Below are 22285 nucleotides of genomic sequence, written 5' to 3'. Positions count from 1 at the left end.
CCTCCCATTTTAGGAGGATCTACCACTTTAGTCAATCAAATGCTTCAAATTTTCAACGCAAGACCATTCTTTTGTTGAAGCATCTGACTGGAGGGTTTATAATTTAAATAACTTGCACTACAGATAATATATTATATTATAGCTGTTTATTTCTCAAAAGAAGTCTCTGGAATTTTGGCTTCTTGGAGTCGGTGGGGGCTGCACGATGGCGTAGTGGTTAGCGCTCTTGCCTCACAGCATGAAGGCCCCCGGTCCAAGTCCCGGCTGGGGGACCTGAAACTAAATATCAATGGGACCTTTGTGTGTGGAGTTTGCATGTTCTCATGCGAAGGTTTTCCTCGGGGTCTCTGGCTTCCGCCCACCGTCCAAAATCATGCATCATAGGTCAATTGTCCCTAGGTGTGAATGTGAGTGTGGATGGGTGTGTGATTGCGGCCCTGCGACAGACTGGCGAACTGTCAAGGGGGGGTCCCCTGCCTTCACCCACAAGTGGCCGGGATAGGCTCTGGCAGCCCCGTGACCCCGAATGGGATTAAAGGGCAGAAGATGAATGAATGGAGTCGGAGGGTACTTCCTATTTTTTCAGTACAGATCTCTTTTACAGCCAATGAGTAAACCAACAAATGCCAACCCACTGGGTTGTGAAGTGATAAAAAATCAGTGACTTCACAATCATACTTAAAAATTTTGAGAACTGCCATCGGACATGTGTCAAAATATAAAACCCTGTGGAACAACTGATTAGATGTTACTTCATTACATGATCATTGAGCACACCTTCACCTTACGTGTAAAACTTCACTGACATCAAACCCGACAAGTCTGTTTTTATCTACTAAGAGCTAAGGCTTACAGATTTCACACTTACACATAAAGGAGATGTAACACAATTGTGATAATTGCTTGTTACACCCAAAATGCATCACCAATTTAGTGTGAGAAGATGGAAAACACGTTTTACCTCTTGCACCATATGCAGGGACTATTTTTTCTGGTTAGCAAAATAGAAGAAAAACACCAATATGTACATATGTCGCTGGTTCCAATGCATTGTTGTCAGACAACAGAAACCTATGAGATAGAATCCTATAGCTTTTGATATCCTGAACACTTACGTCTCTCAGCCCATCCTTAATTTTTCAATTGGAAACCATTTAGATGTTTAGTAGAGTGGTCCTTTGTTTATCGCAGGGGATACATTCCATAAATATCCCGCAATATTTGTAATTCATGAAGTAGGATTATAGATGCTTTAGTCTGTAAAACTCCTCACTACACACTTTATACAATTATTTCAGACAGACATGAACATTTTCACACTTTTCTCTCTTGTTTAAACTCTCAAAAGTTCAATCCTTTGTACAAAAATAAGAATGAAAACAAAAATCTGCTTGAAATAGAAGATTAATGCAACTCTGGCAAGCTGAACATATTCTGTACAGGATGTTGGTGTTTTGTTACATAGAGTCACGGTTTTCAGCCCAAAAGGTATGTAAAAACCACTATAGCCCACAAAAACCGAAAGAGCTAACCTGACAAAAGAGGGCCAAACTGACCACAAAGCTGCCCAATGTGTGTCCACCTGTATATTTTTGCTTACAAATTTGAAATCAGGAACGGCCAATTGGGCAGGAAAACTGGTCAATCTGGCAACACTGCAGCAGACACGGCACAGAGGAGATTGATTGATGAGGTCAAGAATCAATCAGGGCACAAAGCACAGTGCGCTATAGAGAGAGCAATGACCCCCCTAGCGTTCCAAACAGGAAGTACCTGCTGGCTCCAAGAAGCCAAAATCCCGTAGACTTCTACTAAGAAATAAAACAGCTAATGTTCTGTCATTGTATTTGACAGACTAACCCATCTTGCTACATTTTCTTTATAGTAAGATTTTCAATTTATAAACTGACCAATCAGATGCCTCAGTAAAAGCATATGGTGCCCTTGGCCCCACCTTGAATATTTGCTTGACAGATTCTCCCAAGCCGCTTTCAATAGAGGGGGTCTATGAACAAGCGTACTCATGATTGGCAACAGTTGTTGCCATAGAAACTTTGACTTAGATCAATCATTGTCAACTGCCGCTAACATGACAGCATCCGCAATACAGTCAATGAGCCAATGAGAGAGAGAGAAAAAAGTGGCATTGCAACCTGCACTGAAAAAGAATCTGTAAAACAGCGAGACTGCGAAACATGAACCGCGATCCAGCAACACATTATTTGATGCACATAACTTGTCAGTCGGTCATGATATGGTCTGCTTTAAACCCTATGTTACAGGTGAAGAACACAGCTGCCAATGTACTCAGGGAAACATGGCTCATTTACAAACACACCAAGCTGGTCAAGAAAATAGACCACGCCAAGGTCCGGAAACACCAGCGCAAGTTTCTCCAAGCCATTCACCAGTAAGTTCTGTCATCTCATTTGACCTTAAAGGCTCTTCAGCATTGATCTATAGAGTCCAGTCCACACTTCAACTTCTGAACACTGAGTCTGCTTTTTTAACTAATAATCGGATGGTGTGCAGTGTCACCATACATTTGATTCTGCCCCTAGAAACTAGTTAATTATACTTCCCCCATATCTGAGCTCTAACAGATGTTAACACCCATACACACACAGTCTTTGAAGTATTGTAATGGTGTTTCCTGTTTCCCTGCCCGTTCCCCTCCCCCTCAGCCCCCTTTGACTCTGCGCTTTAACAGCGAGAAGTGTAATGGTTTCACTTGTTTCGTGAATGTTGTGGGGTTAAAACTTTGTACTGTGTTCTGTCCTTGTTTTGCTCTATCACTGCAGAGCTCAGAAGTAAGTTGAGTCTTCTATGTATCCTTCTCCCATTTTCTCCTCCACATCCTCCTTCCTTCCTCCTCTCTTCATGTCTGCGTTTGACACATGCATGAAAAAAAATTGCTGGATGCCGATTTGTTTTTCCTTTTCTTTACTTCAGTGTTCCATTTACCTTTTTCTTCCCTCCCATTCTCCTTTGAATGGAATGAAAAAAAAAGCATCAACATTATGCCATCGATGTCAGCAGTGTGGGGTTGTCTGGAGAGTGTGTGGGAAACAAAAGCTCCTTGCACAGAACACGCTCAGGCTTTTGCTGGCCCGACCAACAAGTTATCCTCCTCTACGATGTGGTATATAACCTCAGTAATATTTAAAATAGTTGCAGCTACATTGACTTCCACCTCGAGTCTTACGGTTTTATAATGTATATAGTCTACTAGAAAGTGCTTAACACAAAATCTGTCAAAAAATAACAGGTTTAGAAAGAAAAAAAAGGTAAATGTTTCATTCTATTAGCTTCAGCTTTTGGTCCCCCCATGCTTCAACATACATATGGGACAAAGAAGCTAAAAAAAAACAAAAAACAGACAGCTGAACCAGTTCCCCACAGAGATAAGAGTCATAAGTGAGCATGCTCTGATACACCGATTTGCACATGAGCGTCATCCTTTTTTTAGTATGTGCTGCACAGGGAAACTCTCCTCCTCTTTAGAAGATGACTGTGTGAAGCCTTGCCATTTTTATAAGCACGCATTTGCCATTCGGTTGGATTCGATCAGCAAATTACTTTGCCAAAACCCGTCGGGGTGTGCAAGTTTGACTCAGAGTGTCTCTGTCCGTATGTTCGACAGTGCCAGCCAACAGTTTTTGTTTCTGGAAAGTGTCATCTTTTATCTGTGGCATCCTTTCACACATGTCAGCCCTTTGAGAATATTCACAAATACATGATCAAGCAATGGCAAACAGCTCTACTCACGTTTCATTGTGCACAAAGTTGGTCATAGCCACTGCACGCTTACTGAATGTCCAGTGTGGGTATATGAAGTCCTATCACTGAGGTGTTTGTAGCACTGACAAGGGGCATGCCATCTTTGTTTTATGTTTTATGTTTTGGGGGCAGAAACTAAAGGGAATGTTGGGTTTATTTTCAAATAGTACTTAGGGTTTGTATGGAAGCATATTGCATTCATGCTGGAAAACAATTATCAGTCATATTGAGCTGTATTTTCACTCAATGAAATCTTTTTAATATGTTAGTCTTTTTTGGAGTAAAACTAGAGGTGGGTGATTTGGCTAAAAGGCTGCATTTCCTTTGATTTGAATAAAATCCACTTTATGAATGAAAAATGTTTCTACGAACCTACATTGACCTACATTTGAGTTAAGGTTGGTGTTATTTTTTTCAACGAGTCATCGTCTTCTAGGGACTATTTCTTAGTTCATGCAGACTTTCTCTGTTGGTATACAAAGTTCTTATCAGTTACGCTCACAAACATGGAGATACGATTCCGTTAATGATATGTTTTCTATTTCCAGCAATGCTACAGTCGAATCATCCACTCATTACACTTAAACTATACAATAAAGATAAAATCAATGCGTTTTTCTTCTGCGTCATCTTCTATAGATAGGCTTAAGTATAAATCTTCCTGGTGATTTTATAGGCTAAATACAAAAAAATCTATAAAACCAAAGCCCTGAACATTAAAGTGGAGCAGATGCAGAGAGGACACAAAGCTGAGATGAGGTGGGGACTTGGACCACAGAACTAACAAGAACTTGAGGGTTTGAGTTTGTGAATTAGTGAATAATGCTGACCTGTTTGAATTCTTTTCCCCTGGTGGACGTGACTAACAGATCTATTAAGTTGGGTCAATTTTATGGCAAATTTTATCATTCTGCTATGCAGTTTTTATTTATTTAACCTTAATTTATTCAGGCAAGACAGATTAAGAATATTTCTTATTTTCAACTGTGGCCTGACCTTTTTTGTAGTTCAAAAACAGTAATGCAGGTCACAAAAAAGTTATAGAATTACTATGAACGCATAGTAATTACTCCCTGACAGACTCTTTTGTCTCGCTTAATGCACCTTATAGTTAAAAAATAGACCAATTATTGACGGTGTGCTTCATGATCCAGGTGCACCTTATAGTGCAGAAATGACGGTACATTTTGGCACAAAAAGACTGGGCGGCACCCCTGAGCTGATGCATTGCTGCTTGAAAATGATGTAGCTTAAAGATAGCAACCCTTGTGGTCAGCTGAAGTTGTCCCTACGACCACTCTGAGCCTCCCACAAGCTTCCTAAAGAAAAGCCCCAACTGAGCTGCTTCCAAACTGCTTTTGTCAAACAAAAAACATTACTTACACTTTCAAACAGTTTGAATTCCAAACTGACTTAGCATAACTACTCTCTAGTTGCAGAATTATTTTAAAAAAGATAAAGAGACAAATTCTAATTGTTTAAAGGTTGTTGTGACTAAGTTTATTCATGTTGGTTGAGACACATATTGTTGTCTGAGTAAAGTAGGTTTAGTTGTGCTGAAATGGAATCAAACAGTCAATCTTATTTGCTTTTTTGTTTGGTGAGGCCTAGGCTTGAGGGTCTTATGTCCCTGCAACTCACAACAAACTAAACAGCAATCTGGGTCAGGATTCCCACATTTTCGGAAACAGACCTCCTCAAATTGTTTCTACAGATATAGCAGCTTAAACTTATTCTGCTGGTATTTGGATCATATAAAAACATACATATAAACATAAAACCACTCATAGTTGATCTAATAGATTATGGTTGCCCATAGAAGGCTTGTTACAAGCTGTCACAGTGCAGTGAAATGCTAGCCTAAACGTTTATTTCAATTTTCACAAGGCAAATAAAAGGTAAATGCATCTACAAATTTACATTTCCATCTGAATTGTTGAGTAATTGAAAGTAACAGACCTTGTCTAAAAGGTCTAGATTTAAGGGAAAGAGCAATAAATATTAGTCTGAACAATTGAAGAACTTAGACCACAAATACTATTATGTTTATCTAGGTAAATAACATGTTTTAAATTAACACGTTTTATAAAAACATGTTGTAACATGCAAAAACGGGGGGTGTGGGTGCACTTACCCTGGCACATTTGTTCAGCACCAGAGCTTGTTTCCGTGGAAAGTCCACTTCACTTTGTCAGGCCAAACAAGCAAACCCTGGCCCGCCTGAAAGTGATACTTTGGCTCACCTACAAATGAACTCGTGTCTACAATGTGAATGCAGACAAACTTTCCTAAGGAGGAATTAACATGAGCTCTACAAAATAGAAGGAGATTTAAAAAAAAAAACACTGATCACAAAGAATCTGGTTCAAAAATGGTCTCTTTGTTAAGGAGATGAAATTACCTGTGTGAAGGAGAACTAGCTGATTTCTTCTTTGTGAGTTTCATGGTCACAGAGACATTACTGCCCTCCAGTGAATAGCCGATGCCACTGTGCGACATTTAAGTTTGATCCGCTTCGGTCTTTGGTTCAGTCCTGTGGGTATTTGAAAGCAAACTAAATCAAATAAAGATTTTTTTCCAGATTCCCAAATCAAGGGTGCGGGACAAAATACCTTCAAAATGAGAGTTTAAACGGATTAAAAGAAGAAATACTATTTCATAAAACTTACCAAAAAAAGGGAAACTTGGGTGGTGTTGAATTACAGACTTCAGATAATGATTATTCATTTCTGTTCCCAAAGTTTTGCTTTCTTTGAATGGGATGCTTTTTCACTCATCAGTGGGGGAAAAAAAAGTCACATCGCCCACCCCTACTCGTAACAAGATCATCAAAAACCTTAAAAATGCAAAAATAAATCTTCATTTCAGCTTCTGCTTTTTAGAATTGCTGTGGTGTTTATGAGAAACTGATCTTGTTACACCAAAAAAGATGCAGTGTTTCATTTCTCAAACTGAGTGTACTATGCTTCTGTAATTCTGCATGGTTTTGTTGGTTCTATATTTATCAGGACCAGGAATGCTTGCTTATATGCACATCTTTCTATACTGTATATGTAAATATATACAGTATATGTATGCACAGATTTGTAAAATTTGGTTGCGAGGCATGTTTTTCTTTTCAATGCTGTCAATGAGAGATAAAAAGAGAGATAAAACATGTGTTGTTCCTCCCCCCTTCTTCCTTCTCTGTTGGCCTCCTTACTCCCCTCTGACCCCAAACTACCTGTCTCACTGCTCCCCTTCTGCCAACTGCTTATCTCCCCTTTCTCTTGCTGTTTTCTTTCTCTTTTCTCTCCTCTTCCTGTTTCTCTTTTTCCTGCTTGTCCCTCCCCTTGCCCTAAATCAGACTGCGCAGTGTGAAGATGGAGCAGAGGAAACTGAATGATCAGGCCAACACCTTGGTGGACCTGGCAAAGGCAAGTCATCTTTTTACACAAACAATGTCTGCACATAGGCTGTCACACTTCTTCAGTGTATTTTGAATCTTCAGTGTATTGTGCAGTTATTTTCATGTAAGGTTACTCCAGATGTAAGAGATATCTTAAAATTATTTGAGTACATTTGCAATCACATGCAGAATAGTTGCATGTGATTACCTAGTATTTGTTGAAGTGAACAAACACCAAGTAGGCTAAACAATTGGTGTTAATGCTAAGAAGGAACAATATTGGTTGTGAAACAATTTAGAAGAAAACTATTTCATAACAACTTTGGACTGGAACGATTTAGAAAACAAAGAAGATGTACAACATGTACAGCTCAAAGTGTTACTGCTGTGTTGCTTAAAAAAGTCTTTTTTTTCATAGCTTATGAGTTTATCAAGTTACTCAAAGGTGGGTTTTGAGTGGCATAAAAAAATTCAGTTTCTTATTCCTAAATACTATTTTAACTTGGCAGCAGTGGATGCAGTTTATTTATTCCAAAAAATGGACTGGAGGTTTGGCATGTTAGTGCTACTTGATATGCACATATTAAAAAACAAAATATTGCATTAAGCTAAATATGCACCAAAGCTGTAACTGATGTCAAGGAGCCGTTTTGGCCTGGACCCTACCAAAATGCTGGTAAGTCAGCGCGTGTTGTATCTGTGTTTGTAATAATTTATGTCAGTGTATTTCAGTGCCAGAAACTGCTGGTGTAGGACCAAAATGCAGGAGACCAGCCTGGTACTCAGAGGTTTAATAAATAAAATTAAACATGCTTAAATTTAATGAATGGTCACTAACCAGAAGACCCAACAAAGAGGAAAAGAAAAGCAGACATCTGTTGTTCATCTTTCAGCATATCCCTTAAAACCCTTGTGCTATCTTAGATGACCCCCTCCCCCTTCCATTAACGTGTTCTCTCTACCATGACAAAGGTGGACAAAGGTGGAAAGATTTCATGTAATCCATGGACACCAGTGAATATCACAAATCATTGAAGAAAAAAGGTTCAGAGCACTGTCTAGTGGGTCTAGATAAGTGTTTTTCAACCAGTGTTAGTGTGCCGCGGGAGATGGTCAAGTGTGCCGTGAGAAATTGCCCTCATTAACTGATCTAAAAGCAATTACCATCTCCAGGAAATCAGCTCTTTGTTCATCCAAACAGGCCCTGAAAAAACACTGAGAAGTTAAGAATATGAAATATCATAAAATTATTTTTTCTTTGTGTTTATATGATTCTATTAAAGACATTTTGATAAGAATAACGGGATACCGCGATTTAGCTGCAGCTATAACTGTGTAAGGAAAAGTCCCGCCCCTTTAACTGTCTCCACCAATCATTCTTGAAGGCTTAATCACATGTCATCAGTCTGACCAATCAGAAGTGGTTAAAGTATTCACTTCCTTGTTTCGATTTAGCGCAAAAAAGTCTCTCTGTTCTAACAAAAATACCAGCTAAAGCTCGTCTTTAGCGGTGTAGCTTTCCACAGAATCTGGTATCAGACTGGAACAAGTGAACAAAACCATGAAGCTCAAAGACGCTGGTCTTTCTGCGGTCGGCGGATTACGGGCACTACATCTCCCATGATGCAGTAAAGTGACTGTCTTAGCGCACAATGAGTCTCTCCTCTTAACGTCTTAAAACAACGAACACACATCAAACAGTTTTTGAATCTTTTGACTGAATTTTTAATACATCTTTTAGAAAAAACAGCTTCAGCTTCCAGCGTTTTCTGCAACAATTATCACAAAAATGCATGTGAGATTGCAGAGCGGCTGTAGATCAATACAGACTGAGCTTTTTCTTTTTTTTTTATTTATATATGTTTTTGGATATGGTGTGCCGCGGGATTTTTGTCAAGGTTAAAGTGTGCCGTGGCTCAAAAAAGGTTGAAAAACACTGGTCTAGATGACCCAACTCCTAATGTTAAAGTGCCTAGGATAGCACAAGGGTTACGGTTTTGCCACAGTGAATCAATTTTGACTTACCTGAGTAGCACAGGTGGTACACACACACAACCCTGTATTTTATCCAGGCTGGGGACAGGCACAGGGAAACCCAGGCTAGGGGCTTCCTTGGGTGGAGCCCAAGGACTCACACAGTTTGAAGCTCATTGCACTACCTGAGATTTAAACTTTGATTTCCCATGTGCCAGTCCTAAACACAACTGAGCCCTCCAGCCAATACCAAGCTGTATATACTGAAGATAGTTAGGACAAATGAAATTAGTTGCAGATAGGTAACCTAACCTTTTGTGACTGTGACAGGTGGAGAACTCATAACAAAACAAGACAAGAACCAAGGAAATAAAATTGACAAACCAAAGATTACAACCCTTACAATAACCCTCTGGATCACTAAAGCAAATAAAAGCACGGGGCCTGGAGGACGGTTTGAACAAAAGCAAAACCCAAAAATACCGTACTTAAAGTCCTTGTAGTACAACTATGTGTGGTAAACATGGAAACCCCCTCCTCAGGAACAGGCAGGAAGAGAAGCAGCCATGACCACTCTCGCCAGCGACAGGGAACATGAAGAGCAGCGGCCCAGACGACTCTTCTCACAAAAATTACTTTATGACCACAGCGTACCGCTCAGAAATATATAGACTAGATGTGCCAGAGCGGGACTTGAACAGTGTTACAAGGAAAGCTATTGGTGTCGTGACATTGCAAGATGCAGAATGCTGGTTGTAAAAACCTGCAACGACAAAAACCAAGGAAATAAAATTGACAAACCAAAGAAGACAACCATTGACTAAAGTTGACTGAGTGAGTGTGATGTTATCCATAGTTCCACCAAAATAAAACCAATTTAGTCACCATTTTTTCGCCATGTTGAAATAAAAAATTGTCAGTAAGCAGTGATTGGTCCAAGTCAGTCTTGGTCATCAAATAGCAACCACTGTCATCAATCAGGTGTTGGAAGGCCACACAAATTGCTTAATAAAGTTTTCCTGAACAAATGTGAAAATATTTGCTGATTTAAATATGCACAGCAAACAATAAATATCCTTACGACAGAATTAAGTAGCTTTTGCAAATTTTATAAAAATGTAAATGTCTTGCAAAAAAATTTAATAACTTATCTTAAAATGCTTCATATGCAGTTATAACCAGGATTTTTGAAAAACTTTCTACAATCAATTTGCATTTCTCTGATTAGTTCCAGATTATTGTGGGGAACAAACTTTTTCAGGTGGCACTAAGTAGAAGCAATAGTTTACAAATTTTTGCTTTAATTAAGAACCTTTAACACAATGAAAATCAATAACAAAGGACAGGCTTAGTCATACCCTGGTCGATCTGTTCTTGCAGGCCCATCAGGGAAGAAGGGGGGTCAAATGAAGGTACATGACCGCTGCTTCCATTGATGTTAAAGGCATTTAAACTGTGTTTTGTTCTTACATCTATCTGCATGCATTCCTCAAGAGAAGCTCAATCTCCTTTTGTGGAGACAAACATTTGGAGAATTATAAAAGAGCTCAATGTAGAAAACTCTTTTATTTCTCATGAAAAACTTGCAAATGTCACTTTCTGAAAGTCTGGCTGCTGAAACCAAGGGAGAACAATAAGTGTCTGCTTAATGGAGAAGCGTTTAATTACATAAACGAACGGGTGAGGGGGAAAACATAAAGCAAAAAGCTCTGTCATGCTATAAATGGAAGGAAGAGGTTGCTTGTTAAATCTAAGGGGAGATAAAATCTATGCTGACTTGCTGAAAAAATGAAAGTCCTCTTTTTTACTATTTGCTGGCAGTATTTCCTTGTTTTTTTTACTGAGTAAGTAGAGCCCAACTGTGTATTTATGGATTAAAGTGTAAACTTTGAAAAAAAAACTGCATTATTAGCAATAATGTAAGAGTTAATACTAAAAGCTGAAGTGTTCATTGAAGATGGTGACACAACACTAAATGTTAAAAAAATTTCTAAAATATTTTTGAATGTATAAATACTGCTTGATGAAAGTTTCAGACAACATCAAATACAAAAGAAAGCCTAAAAATAACCAGCAGAAAAAATAACAAGCTAAAAAAAGCATGTTGAATCAGCTAAAAATATAAATGAAGTGAAGAATAGAGTAGAATAGAATAGGCCTCATTGTCATTTTGACATGTTACTTGCACAACAAAATTTCAGAAGTGTCCTTACAGCGGGGGTCTTGGTGTGGTGATGACCCTCCCTCCTTCTTTTTACAGTCCATCATCCATCTCAGAAGAACATAAACACTCACACGAGCACAGGTGCTATATCACAATTGCACAAATAGTTTGTGTGACTGAATGAAATGTTTCACGTGTTAGTCTGAATGCACAAGTATGCATGTGTGAAAGATAGTTGTTTTATGTCCATTTTTACATCGTGTATATGAACATTATTGGAGCCAACAGGTCTGTTTGTAACATCTGACTGTGTGTGTGGACAGGCCCCGCCCCTTTTAGATTTGTTCGACACCTAAACCTGACAGTAATGATTATTAACATCCAGCAACTTGTTGCTTTATGATAGTTTATAAGTGTACCCCACCTTTCTATAATCACCCCCAATATCCCCCAATTTAACATCCCTCTCTCATCTTCCCTCCTTTTCTTTTCCGTCCGGTCCAACTAAAACTGTTACAAATATAAGTAATATGGATAAAGTTTAGTATAAATTACAAAAGGGGTTTATTCAAATACACACCTAGTGTGTTAGAAGATTCATAACCCCTGTTGTAAAAGTTAAATATGTCCAACCCAAGAGGCTTTCAGCTCGTATCTGTTTACTCAGCTGTTGGAAAGGACAATTAAAAGAAAAGAAAAAAGAAGTGTCTTTACAGTTGCATGTTTAGAAAAAGAAAACAACTCAATATTAAAGTACCATTTAAGGAAAGTTTTAAAACACAAACACAGAAAGAAGAATAAAATAGAAAATACATCTCTCATATTAGTCCAGTTATTGCACAAATTTGGCCATTTGTTCCACAGATTAGTCTGCTTATTGCACAAAAATTGTCAGCTTATTGCAGAAATCAGTTCTCTTCTTGCACAGCTAGTCTGTTTCAGCAGCCCTTCTTGTGTGTATAATGTTTGTTGAGTGTGTTGATGGTTGTGGGATAGAAACTGCTTTTTAACCTGTTTGTTCGTGTTCTGATTTCTCTGTACCGCCGTCCTGAAGGTAACAGTTCAAACAGAGTGTGTCCTGGGTGTGATGTGTCCCTGAGTATGTGTTGCCCCCCTCTGAAAAAGGCAAAGATAGGAAAATTGGCAGAAGCAAGTAAAAGGTGGAAATGACCATCCAATGTTCTACTGAAACCACCTGTTTGATGCCGTCAGCTCTAAATGTCTCAACATTTTACCTATAGAAGCTCATTCTAAACTCTGAAAAAGTTGTAAATCTTCATAAAAGTACTACAGTGGTTATACAAAAAGCATATGTTACGTACAAAAACAGGAAATCAATGCCTGCTGATTTTTTAGGAAAACATTATAATGACCATAGCTGAAAGTATGCTACAGTTATTAGCTCTAAAGTAAAGCCCTAGTCACATGCATCTGTACCGGGGTCGACGAAGACTGGTGGAGCAGATTTTGGGGTTGTCCGGCCCATGGAGGATTGTAAACACAAGCGGCTGCATCTTCAGGCAGAGGCAGTAGGGGCATAAGATGCCTCTGCATAAGAGGCAGTAATGACTAAGGCCTAAAGTAATTAAAGACTCACTCCAATGAAAACTGTGTTTTGGGTGTTTTTAACATGCTCTTTTAGCAGTTTTCTCATGATGAAGGACGTGTGTAAAGAAAATTAAGATTACATTTGCATTTCTGAGTATTTCTTTATTCAAATTTGGGTAAATCAGGTGCAGACAAGAAATGCAATTTGAAAAAGCTTTTAGTTGTTACAGACAAACTACAGTTAGCGGGCCATAAGCTCCCTGCTCATCTCCATTCTGATCCATCGACTAAATCCATATTTGTCTTAGTTTGCCTCGTCTGAGCTGGAATCTGGCTCCAGACTGTACAGCTGGATAGCTCAAATATTGCTCAACATTTTTGTTGCCCTGGTAATGTTAGGTTGTGAGGCGCCGTAAGATAGAGTAAGAGAATGTAAACAAAGGGTTAATGGGGAATGGGAAAATTACAGGTTTTTTTTATTATATAGCATAAATAGGCATGATGATTAATGATGATTAAAAGACCACTGGGAATGCTTTTAAAATCGATCAAAACATGGCTGGAGTGGGACTTTATTTTAAATGAGCATAAAACAGTTTAGTTTATCAATATACAAAAGTGAGTAAAAATAAAAGGAATTTCCAAAATAAGTAAAACATTTTATCACCAGAGGAAGTAAAGCTGAAAGCAAGTAGATTTTGTGATGTTTCACGTTTTAATGGAAAATAGCCTCTTTAATGCCTTTGTATGTCTTTCTGCTTAAATTTCTTGCTAATAACGCCCATTCTCTCCTTCTACAGACACAGAATGTGATGTATGACCTGGTGTCAGAGCTGCAGGAGCGCAGTGAAGAGCTAGACAAGCGCATCGGCACGTTGGAGGACAAGCTAGACTCGGTAACGGGCAGCTTGCAGGCACTGCCCTGCCTCATCTCCCAAGCCATATCCCAGCAGCAGCAGGACTTCCTGGACGGCTTTGTTCACCGTTTCCGGCCTGCTTCCCTAGCATCGGAGCGCTCCGAACGCTCTGAGCGATCCTGGACTTCCACCACCCGTAGGAGGCGCTCTCCGTCAACAGCACCACACACTTCCTCCGACAGCGGATAACTTTGACAGAACTTCTGCAAGATTACCATTTTACAGCTATTGCCTTTATCAAAACTAATGCATCACCAGTCCCATCCAAAGCCAACATCCACGTGTGAGTCTGGACTTAAACTGAACCCATATCTGGAACCCATGACTCGATTGACCCCCCCACGGCCCGTCCGCTCAACCAAAATATTCCTGAAAGCAGATCCTCTGTGACTGACCTCCCAGCAGAGGTCTGGATTAGAGCTACTCAACAGAACAAAAATGAGAAGATGAAAAAACACAAATGCATCCAAGAAAAACAGTAAAAAAAATCAAGAAAAACCAAGATACAGTAGAGATATGGTTTATGTTTTAGCCATTGTGTGGCTGTTCAAGTTAGCTTTTTTGTAAAAGCCCTTGTATAGTTTAAAAAAAAAGACTGAGTTCAGGATCGCTGGGGTGAAAGCTGGCTATCACACCGGAGAGTCCTTAACCATATGGGGGAAGTCAGTCTGCGGAGCTGAGGGCCTCGGCTCACCTGTCCACCCGTCTGTCCGTTTATCTGTTCGTCAGGAGAGGAGACCACCTGACTTCCTTCTAAAGAGACCAGAGTCGTGGATTTCTTCCTATCGCTTAGGGGCAAAGGCTTTAGAAGTTGGCGTCAGTTCTGAAATGCACTTAAGTCGGAGAAACTGTCAGACAAAACTAGCAAAAGAGGATGCACATGGCATTACTACTAGGTAGGAAAGAAAATATACACATTTGCCAACTTCGAGGTGAAAGCTTCCTTGTTCATACCAAGAACAAAGAAAGGAGAGTGACTATCTTTTTTAGTTACATATTAACGTGATTTTTCAGTGCCTGAATGTATAATAAGTAGAGGGTTATTTAATTACTAATTTCAGAGCTTTTTTACGATGTTACCAGTCTGAATACGGCATTGCATTCCTTTTTCAGATACATTCCTCTGCAAAAATGTAAAGAAAATGTCTTAATGTAATGCATAACATTGCCTTCATTACACTGCAACTCCAAATGTTTTGAAAGAAGCCTCTCTCTTGTCATTTCTACAAACACAGAGAAATGAGAAGTTAAGAGAGCTAGCAGAAGTGACCAGGCATAAAGCAGTGAATTATGGAAAACTTTTCTCACTAATGTCTAACCACTGAATTAAACACACATTTCTCTTTTTTTTCTCCTTTTTTTTGCATGTGTCTGCTCGAAAACAACAACGGAGGATTAAAATTTTGTTTTACTTTGGTTTGTATTGTTGCTTTTTTTCCATCCTCCTTATTTCACCAAATTTCTAGAAATTTTCTTTTGATTTTTTAGAATATCCAAAATCTTCACAATTTCAGAGCATTAAGAGTTGCAGGATGTAATTCTGTGATGCAAACACTGTTTGCAATATGAGGAAAATAATAAAAAAGAATCCTGAGAGGATACTAATAAAAGTGCTAAAGAAACCAATAGTAACTGAATTGATCTTTTCCCCAAGTACAAAAGAAAAGCTGGTAACACTTTATAAGGGTACAAATCATACACTGAATAAAGCCTTCTGTCTGATTCACAATGATTTCATAAATAAATCAACTAAAGGACGTGACATGATTTGGTTTTCTTGTCATGAAATAGCAATTCTCTTCGTGTTGATTCATGGGATGAGCGGATACTCAATAATTTCCACAGAGACTCAGCCATGCTTTTTTTAAATTTAGAGTCTCACTTCGATCATATTTTGATCCATATAAAGGTGTTATTCAGACTGGAAAAGTCTGTTGTTCCAGACCGAATCCGCTTAATTTGGTCCGGATCGAGTCCTGATCCTTGTATTCAGATTGCCGTCTAGCAGACTTTCCTGATTCGAACCAAAGCTTGTAAACAAAACCACTTGACTAAAGATCCTTTCAGTCATTGGCCAGGAACTGCGAGGGCGGGGCAAGACAACGAGAGAAAGAATAATTAAAGTTCTACGCTTTGCAGTCCTTGTCGGGAGGGTACACTTATTCAAACTTTACATTTCACTGATCAAGTTTGAACGTCTGTATCAATATCAGGTACAACACTTTTTACTTGCTGCTTTGGTATGGTGTAGGCATGCTGCAAGGGGGTTACTAAGGAGACGTTGTCTAAGAAGGTAGGAGGATAAGTTTTTATGACATATAGATTGTCGGAAAAACAGTTTGAGAAGAAATGTGTATTCCGTTAAATCTTGTTTTAATGAGCCTGCATTCATCCAACCACATTTCAATGAGTTGCTGTGTCTCATCGTCATGGTTGCTATGTTTCTATTCTGTTTGCATCACGTGATGACCGACTACGGTGGCTGTTTTGGTTCAGTTGTTCAACTCAGAGTACGGAGCCTACTCAGACAGAGTAAAAATCAGAGAAAACCGGAGCTCAATCCAAATGGAAACTAACTAAGAGCACCTCGTAAGATGAATTCGATAGTGGTTTCTGGTCCCTGACCAGGGTCCTCTTGGTGGTATCTAGACTGAAAATTTGTTCCGGATCGGGGTAAATTAACTCTGGTTAACTTTAAGCGAACCAATTGTGTCTAGTGTGAATACAACATTAATGTTTTTTATATATGTCCTCCATCATGACAAAAATGCAACAAGAACATGTTAAAAACACCAAAAATACCATTGTCATCGGAGTGGGCCTTTAAACAGTTACATACAAAATTGGATCGACTGACATTTTTCTAAAAGGACAATTGCACAAGGCATAAATGTTTTTGACAACAGAGTAAACACAACAGAACTGTTTGACAATAGAGTTGTGTGCACAAAAATGAGCTCATTCAAACTTGATGTCCCATAGAAGAAACAGAAGAAGAGGGATATCTTGTAGCATTTTATAAGTGCACCTCAGGTGGTATGGGAGGGCATACAGCGGGGGTGTCAGAATCCAGGCATTGAGGACCAGTGTTCAAAGTGTTTCCCAACCAACCTGCCATTTAAGCTTCTTATTGGCTAAACGCACCTGATCCATGTAATCAACAGCAGATGAGGCAGGACTTCTGGAAATCCAGCAGAAAGACCGGCCCTCGTGGTCTGGAGTTGGTCACCCCTGGCATACAGTGTAAGCAACTTGGATGATGTTGAAAGGCTATAGAGCAACATATTCAGACTGATCAATATACCTGCCTCATGCACTACCACACTGAGAAGGGATAACAAGAACGTAGAGACATTTGGCCATCGAATAGTTTAACAGTGGAACACTGTCTGTTTTCCAGTATGGATTCCAATTAAGTTTCAAGTTGGAGTCTGTGGATGGTAGGATGGACTTACCAGCAGCTGTGTCTGTAAGGCACCGTGGCAATGAGTGGTGCTTTGTCAAGTACAACCCATTCTCGCCCCAATTCGTCAAATATGGGAGGACGGTCTGAGGGCAGGGATGTCCAGGGTCTGTCTAGTTTACCTGTCAGCAGAATCTGTCAATCAAATGCTTTGAACGTTCAACGCGAGGGCCACTACTTTTATTGAGGCATCTGATTGGTCAGTTTACAACTTGTATAACTTGCAAAAATATAATGAAAATTAGGATTAGCAAGAACATATCAAAAAGATGTAGCTGAGCAAGAATGGCTATTCTTTCAAATGACTGAGTAATACTTGTTTATTTTTTAACTGAAGTCTATGGAATTTTGGCTTTCTGGGACTAGCGGGTCCTTCCTATTTGGAACCTGAGGGGGGAGGAGTCACACAGTCCAGTTCTATTATACAAATAAAGCTGGACTGTGTGACCCTTCAATGGGTACAGCCAGGCAACGATGCTGTGGATGTCATCATTTTAAGCTCCTCTCCCAAATGAAGCAAGCCTTAATAACCACGCTGTGGAAACGCCCCCTCCCATATACTTGGCACAACCCTCTCATCCTTGAGATGGAGCGTCATATGACTAATTGCCTCCGTTACTAACAAAAAACAAACATTATGGTTACTAACATAAGGTAAGACTAGCTGAAGTTATTAAAAAAAATGAAAATTTACCCCAAGTCAACCGATGAAAATCAAACATTGCCTAAGGTAGATTGTTGTTTACACCCCTGACTATGTTTTTTCTCAGTTTCCCTTAAAAAATTAACAACTGCAGACTTACTTTCCCCTTAAAGAAGGATATGGGTTTTTTTTATAACAAGAGTGTTTTTTGAAAAAATAAAAAAGATAACGATGGTTGATTTGTTCAAGCAAAAAAAAATCCTTACTAATCCAGAAAAGTAGGATTTCTTCATAAACTTCTCCTGGAAAAATACATACTCAATCTTTCCTCAAATCTATACTCAAAATATACACTCATTGTTGTGTGTACACTGCCAAATAAAACAATTATGTACAGTTTCCGTTTTTTTTTTTTTTGTTCTACTGGATGTTCATTGGGTTAAACATCTTTTCTCTGCACTCTTTATTCTTCGTTCACTTTGCAGGTAAACTTTGGTCCAAACAGGAAGAGACACAAAGACATTACAGACTTCGGTTAAGACCAATATGCTATTTTTTCTCTGCTGTTGACAAGAGTTTTATCATTTCAATGTTGTACTTCACTTAAATCAATGTTATCAAGTCTGACATTATATTCGAGAGCCCTCTAAATAAGAAGGGTCATGGCAGCAATTGAATGTCAACGATCCTACTTGATAGTGTGGATGGAAATGTTCTCTTTGGTTGAAAAGAATGGATGAAGCCCCCGAAGAAACTCTCCCAGGAAAAAAATAAAGCTCCACACAAACAGCTGCAGAGGAAGCATGGTTGTTGAGGCCCTGCTCCAAGGTGCACCACGTGTTTTGCGCAACACACACATTCAGGCAGAGCTGCTGATGTTCAAATAGCAAGCTACTATTTCTGTCCACATGCACCAATAAGGCTCAGCCTGGTTAATTAAAGCCACTTCAGTGGGGATTTGGCAGCAGACCGACATCCCGCAAGAGCACACAGTCAGTCACCCTGTAGTTGTTCCTACACAACCCCAAAGACCTATGATGGAGGCAAACAGCTTAACAGTCCCTTGCCTCCCATATTCGAGTTTTTAGGGCGGTTAGTGCTGGGAAAATGTATGTGTTTTGAGTGTGTTTATGCATACATGAATCAGTCAGTTCATCTCACATAGTGTCTATTCATAGCTTATCATTTCCGGTTCCGGGTCAACAATGGCAGACACAGGCCGGCAGCTCTCTGCAGTTAGCCCCGTCCTAAGCTGTCTTAACTCTTGTGATAACCTAGGCACTTTAACATTGGGAGTTGGGTCATCTAGACCCACTAGACAGTGCTATGAACCTTTTTTCTTCAATGATTTGTGATCTTCACTGGTGTCCATGGATTACATGAAATCTTTCCACCTTTATCCACCTTTGTCATGGTAGGGAGAACACGTCAATGGTCACCTTGACCCCATAGGATAACACAAGGGTTAAAACTCGATCAATGCCAGAATGACTTCAAAAAAGAGAGCTGACCATGGACCCAAAGAAAAAACAGGTCACGAGTGACAACAAATACAGCGGGGAAAATAAGTATTGTTTGGGGCGACAGTGGCTCAGGTGGTTGAGCGGGTTGTCCAATGATCAAAGGGTTGGCGGTTCAATTCCCCGCTCCCACCATCCAAATGTCGTTGTGTCCTTGGGCAAGACACTTCACCCTCCTTGCCTCCAGTGTGGCTCCACTGGTGTGTGAATGTGCATGAATGTCCCGGTGATGGTCAGAGGGGCTGTAGGTGTGAAATGGCAGCCACGCCTCTGTCAGTCTGCCCCAGGGCAGCTGTGGCTACAACCATAGCTTACCATCACCAAGTATGAATGAGGAGAGAATGAATAATGGCCACAATGTAAGCGCTTTGAGCGTCTGGATAAGCGCAGATAAATCTAGTCCATTATTATTATTGAACACGTCAACATTTCTCTCAAAAAACATATTTGTGATCAAGCTATTGACATGAAATTTTCACCAGATGTCGGCATCAACCCAAGTGATGCACACATAGAAAGAAATCCAAACATTTATATCCATAAATGAAGTTATGTGTAATAAAGTGAAATGGCACAGGGAATAAGTATTGAACATGCTTACTGAAATTTATTTAATACTTAGTGCAAAAACCTTTGTTGGTGATTACAGCCTCAAGACGCCTCCTGTATGGAGAAACCAGTCGAATACATTGCTCAGGTGTGATTTTGTCCCATTCATCCACACAAACTGCCTTCAAATCTTCAAGGTTCCGGGGGTCTCTTCTGTGAACCCGGATCTTCAGTTCTTTCCAAATATTTTCAATTGGATTCAAGTCTGTGATTGACTGGGCCATTGTAGCAGCTTTATTTTCTTTTTCTTCAACCAGTTGAGTGTTACCTTGGCTGTGTGCTTGGGATCGTTGTCTTGCTGAAAGATCCACCCTCTTTTCATCTTCAGCAGCCTGGCAGATGACAGCAGATTCTGATCAAGAATGTCTCGATACTTTTCTCCAGTCATTATTCCTTCAATGATATGAAGTCTACCAGTACCACATGCTGAAATACAGCCCCACGCCATGATGCTCCCACCTCCAAACTTGACTGTTGGTATGGTGTTTTGGGGGTAATGTGCGGTGCCATTTTTCCTCCAAACATGTTGTGTCTTATGACATCCGAACAGTTCAATTTTGGTCTCATTTGACCAGAGTATCTTCTCCCAGAATGTCATGGGTTTATCCAAATGTTGTGTCGCAAACTCCAAACGAGCTTCAACATGCTTCTTCTTCAAAAATGGAGTCTTGCGTGGTGTGCGTGCATGTAGGCCATGGCGGTTGAGTGCATTACTTATTGTTGTCTTTGAAACAACGGTACCTGCTGATTCCAGGTCTTTCTGAAGCTCTCCACGAGTGGTCCTGGGCTGTTGGAGAACCCTTCTGAGGATTTTTCTGACTCCTCTGTCTGAAATCTTGCGAGGAGCACCTGGCCGTGGCAGGTTTATGGTAATGCCGTGTTCTTTCCACTTCCGGATGATGGCCCCAATGGTACTCACTGGAACTTTAAGAAGTTTAGAAATGCGCCTGTAACCAAAGCCTTCAGTGTGTTTTGCAACAATAAGGTTGCAAAGGTCTTTGGACAGCTCTTTGCTTTTACCCATCATGCAATGCTTCTTGTCTAACACCTTGCTGGTGAGAAACCTTTTTAAAAGGCATCAATCAGGACTATACCAGCTGATATTACTTTGTACTAATAGGGGGCAGGTTAACCTTCTGAATACTGACAAACTCCAGCTGCTTTCTTGGCTTGCCAGACCTTTTTACCCCTCCTTTTCTTCATGTGTTCAATACTTATTCCCTGTGCCATTTCACTTTATTACACATAACTTCATTTATGGACATAAATGTTTGGATTTCTTTCTATGTGTGCATCACTTGGGTTGATGCCGACATCTGGTGAAAATTTCGTGTCAATAGCTCGATTAGAAATGTGTTTTTTGAGAGAAATGTTGACGTGTTCAATACTTATATTCCCCGCTGTATTTGTTGTCACTCGTGAATTGTTTTTTCTTTGGGTCCATGGTCAGCTCTCTTTTTTGAAGTCATTCTGGCATTAATCGAGTTTTAACCCCTTGTGTTATCCTATGGGGTCAAGATGACCATTGACGTGGTCTCCCGCTGTACATCATCAACAAACCTCAATGTGTGTGTGATACAGTCATGAAAGCTGAGCTAGTCCCAATTTTGGAGCTAGTTTAAGGCTTAGAGCCCAGACTGAACAATGGGACAACAGGATTAATATATTGGAGAAACGAGTGAACGAGTTGGAACAACACTCTTGCAAGATTATTACTGGATAACAAATCAAACCCAGAGCTAAGTCTAACGCAGCTACAGCTAACGGAGCTAGCAATGCTTCTGATCCTGTGAGAGCGATGGCGAGACTGTTGAACACCACTGTTCCTAGTGCGCCCCAGTCAATTGTCATGGCAGAAGCGGGGTAACCCGTTCCTACTGCAGACGGGCAAGGCCTGGTGGCGGGGTCCCACAAGTGGATCCCACCCAGCCTTTATCAGAAAGGCTTCACGCACCCAGGCTACTTCGTGCAGGCGGTCTTCTGTACGCCACTTGTCCCTCGTCCACCCGCCAGACAGGGATTTAGGACGGGCCTCTTTGCTCACCACTACTGAGGGAATTCTGATTAGTTTATTTTTCTCCGCTCAGTACCAGTAAACTGCCTAAAGTCTGATCTAGGTGAAACACGCATACAAATACTAAGGTCATCCTCCAAGAAAAAAAAAATTATCGGTGGTCCTGCCAGAAAGCCTGCAAGTAGTGCCAAACCTAATGCTACCAATGATTTAGAATACATAATGCTAAAATGCTACCACACTTTTTCTGTAAAATACTATACAA

The 22285-nt window shown here is 39.9% G+C and overlaps 1 protein-coding gene across 4 annotated transcripts in view; it reads left to right on the top strand.

Annotated features, from left to right (window-relative positions):
• LOC101164003 (small conductance calcium-activated potassium channel protein 2) overlaps window positions 1-15533 on the top strand; it is an 88482-nt gene extending 72949 nt beyond the window's left edge. For 2 of the 4 annotated variants that reach the window (XM_023964961.1, XM_023964962.1), the window contains 4 exons: window positions 2283-2410; window positions 2802-2810; window positions 7127-7196; window positions 13655-15533. In XM_023964961.1, coding sequence (XP_023820729.1) covers window positions 2283-2410; window positions 2802-2810; window positions 7127-7196; window positions 13655-13960 — 513 coding nt within the window. In that variant the 3' untranslated portion in view covers window positions 13961-15533. The remainder of the gene's footprint in view (window positions 1-2282; window positions 2411-2801; window positions 2811-7126; window positions 7197-13654) is intronic. The other 2 variants (XM_023964963.1, XM_023964964.1) reach the window with 1 other exon arrangement.
• The last annotated feature ends 6752 nt before the right edge of the window (window positions 15534-22285 follow it).

Source organism: Oryzias latipes, chromosome 17, assembly GCF_002234675.1.
Source record: "Oryzias latipes chromosome 17, ASM223467v1".
Classification (NCBI taxonomy): Eukaryota; Metazoa; Chordata; class Actinopteri; order Beloniformes; family Adrianichthyidae; genus Oryzias; species Oryzias latipes.
The sequence above is the reverse complement of the archived record's forward strand: the minus strand, read 5'-3'. Positions and strand labels throughout refer to the sequence as shown.